Raw genomic sequence first — 2,732 nt, 5'->3', positions numbered from 1 at the left:
TCCTTTTCATCAAAAAGGGTAAGTCATGTTACTTCTCATGATGTCATTCCATTCTTTCTCTCTTGATCCTCTCTCTCTTCCTCCTTCTACTTTCTATAGAAGAATTACTCTAACAACTAGATCAGTAGCGTTGCTGAGGAAAATGACAGTTGCTATGACAACTGTACATGTACTTGCCTCCATGAAAAGATACTCAAGAGTATTTTTATATTAATTTTTTCTTTAATTTATTTTGTAATTTTCAAAAAGCAATTGCTTTGATAAAATCAACAATAATCAAAACAACAACAACAATAATAATGAACATAATATCTAAATATTATTATATTTTTCTAATAGTTTATCAGCTAGTTTAATAGTTCTTCTAGTACCTTCTTCTCTAAGTATATCTAAGAATATACCAAATACTTCTCCATCCACTCTAATGGTTCCTATGATAATGTTAAGTAGTTTATGTAGTCTTTGATCAGCTGTCAGTCCACAGTGTTCATCAGTTACTTGACTTCTCTCTCTTCCATTTATGATACTCTTCTCTAAAAGTTTATCGGCTAAAAAGTAAAGATCAACTTGAGTTTCTTTTATCAGGACAATATTCTCCATCATTACTCTATGAGCAATATCAGATCTAAATGTACCTATTAATGATATAAATTCAATGAAGCACCATGGTGCGTGGACTCGCCCGCTGAGATTCACCTGAGGGATAATGTGTTACTTGTACTGCCCCCATCATGATATTATATATATATAAGCAACTTGATATTTGAAAAAAGGATAATAGATTTTGACAAAGTGCAACAATGCAATTAGCCAATTACTGCACTGATCCATAAAATAAATTATAGGTGTGGTCAGCACCTAGCAGCAGTGCAGTGCAGATAAACATGGCACGTGGGTAGGAGAAACAAGAAAAGCTGAAATTTATTTTAGCATCTGCAGCTCTATTCAAAGAAAGAGTAAGCACAAAAAATTTGCCTAGATATTTAAAAGAGACTGAGATAGTTTGGTTGCTCTTGCTTTCCCCAGTGCTGCCTGAAAATTTTTCGAAGAGGCTAAATCACAAACTTTGAGCAACTGTAACTCGCTAACAAAAAAGAGATTAGAAAATCCCCACATATTTTTTAATCTAGGTACTTTTCTCTACCTATCAATGTTAATCTTGACCAAATAGAGTAAAACACGAAGATTTGGCTAGGAAAAGTGGTCTATTCTTGAAAATATTCAGCTTTTGCTACCACGGATTGCTATGAAAATACAACGGAGCTAAATAAATTATCTTTTTCTCAAAGCTTTAAAAGAATTATAACTCAGGAGAGCTCAGTAAAAAAGATATTGACTAGGAATTAACAGGAATTTTCGTGACAGAATGACAGACAGACAGAATGACAACCCAACTGCTTAGTACCCGCCTACGCAAGCGTGGTGAGTCCAATGATTAGTGTGTTATTATGTTAATATCAACCATACTTTCTTCAGTCTCTCTCCTGGTTTGACTGATACTAGCAGTAGAGGAGCTTGAGCTAGTACCTTGTACTGTTAAAGGAGGAGGAGGAGCAGTTCTCATTGATCGATGAATGAATAATGTAACAGGATCAGCCACTCCATCCAGTGGTACAGAGTAATGTAGTGATGGTACAGCATTTGGTGATGCATATATTGATATCAGGCAACGTGAAGGAAAAGGATATTTAGCTTCACCAAACTTATCAACATCACAACGTAGAAACTATTAATATATGCATACCAACCATCAGTTATACATTATATTGCAGTACTTACTCTACAAGGCTTAAGGTGAGGCTTAATACTCCAACCTGTGAATGGATCATCTTGTGGAGCATCAAACTTTAATTCAATATATCCATCATGGTCTTTGAAACGAAATAGAATATCTTGGTCAACTTCAGCTCGAGAGTGTCTCTTATCAATAAACTGTGAGCAACAAAATATATTAATGATTTAATGTAGGTATTATTACTAAAAAATTTACCTCAAGCAGTGCATTAAGATCTTTAGCGACAGTAAATGTTACCAAATCTTCAGCTTCTTTCTTCTCATAATAAACAAGTCCAGTATATGTCATATTTTCAACTACACCAGTGGAAACTTTACCTATACACAAAATGTTATTCACTGCATCTACAAGTTGATGTGCTTACTCTCAGTACTAGGTTTTGGAGCTGTTGCTTCTTCATGCTGTGGTTCTTCATGATCCTTTGACTCTTCTACTCTTTCATTATCTTGCTCTTCATTTCCTTCCTCATGTAATGGCTCACCTCCAGTCTCCCCCTCTTCCTCTACTCCCTCATTACTAGTAGACTCTCCTATATAGTGGAATAGATTCAGTTCATTATATACAAGTACACACTCACTCACTCATTACTCACCTTGTCCTCCACTCCTACCTCCTGGTGGATCTTTAGTCTTATCAGAATCACTGGATGAATCACTATCGCCATCTTCCACTTCCTCCTCAGTTTCCTCTTCTACTGCTTCCTCTTGCTCCTCCTCCTCTTCCTCTGACTCGTCTCCATTAGTTGATGATTTGGGTAGACGTTTCTCTCCAACAATAGCTACCAAACAGAACTCTTTACGTTGAATGGATCCATACCAACTATCAGCTTTAAACTCTCCTCCCTTGACTAGTGAGAATCGGTAAGGAAGACTGGGCGTGCTCACGGGAGCTATGGCAAACTTGAGATGACGACTAAGAGCTGGTCGACCTGTTAAAT

The 2,732-nt window shown here is 36.3% G+C and overlaps 1 protein-coding gene across 1 annotated transcript in view; it reads right to left on the bottom strand.

The window, feature by feature from the left end:
- Window positions 1–238: 238 nt before the first annotated feature.
- Window positions 239–2,732, bottom strand: part of LOC109588226 (uncharacterized) — a 3,018-nt gene continuing 524 nt past the window's right edge. The window contains exons 2-7 of the mRNA XM_020004404.1: window positions 2,388–2,723; window positions 2,160–2,324; window positions 1,991–2,112; window positions 1,780–1,932; window positions 1,468–1,726; window positions 239–635 (exon numbers count right to left, since the gene is read on the bottom strand). Of these exons, the coding sequence (XP_019859963.1) occupies window positions 313–635; window positions 1,468–1,726; window positions 1,780–1,932; window positions 1,991–2,112; window positions 2,160–2,324; window positions 2,388–2,723 (1,358 nt within the window). The 3' untranslated portion in view covers window positions 239–312. The remainder of the gene's footprint in view (window positions 636–1,467; window positions 1,727–1,779; window positions 1,933–1,990; window positions 2,113–2,159; window positions 2,325–2,387; window positions 2,724–2,732) is intronic.

This window comes from Amphimedon queenslandica, unplaced genomic scaffold, assembly GCF_000090795.2.
Source record: "Amphimedon queenslandica unplaced genomic scaffold, v1.1 AMPQUscaffold_12224, whole genome shotgun sequence".
Taxonomy (NCBI): domain Eukaryota; kingdom Metazoa; phylum Porifera; class Demospongiae; order Haplosclerida; family Niphatidae; genus Amphimedon; species Amphimedon queenslandica.
This window is presented reverse-complemented; position numbering and strand designations above follow the sequence as displayed.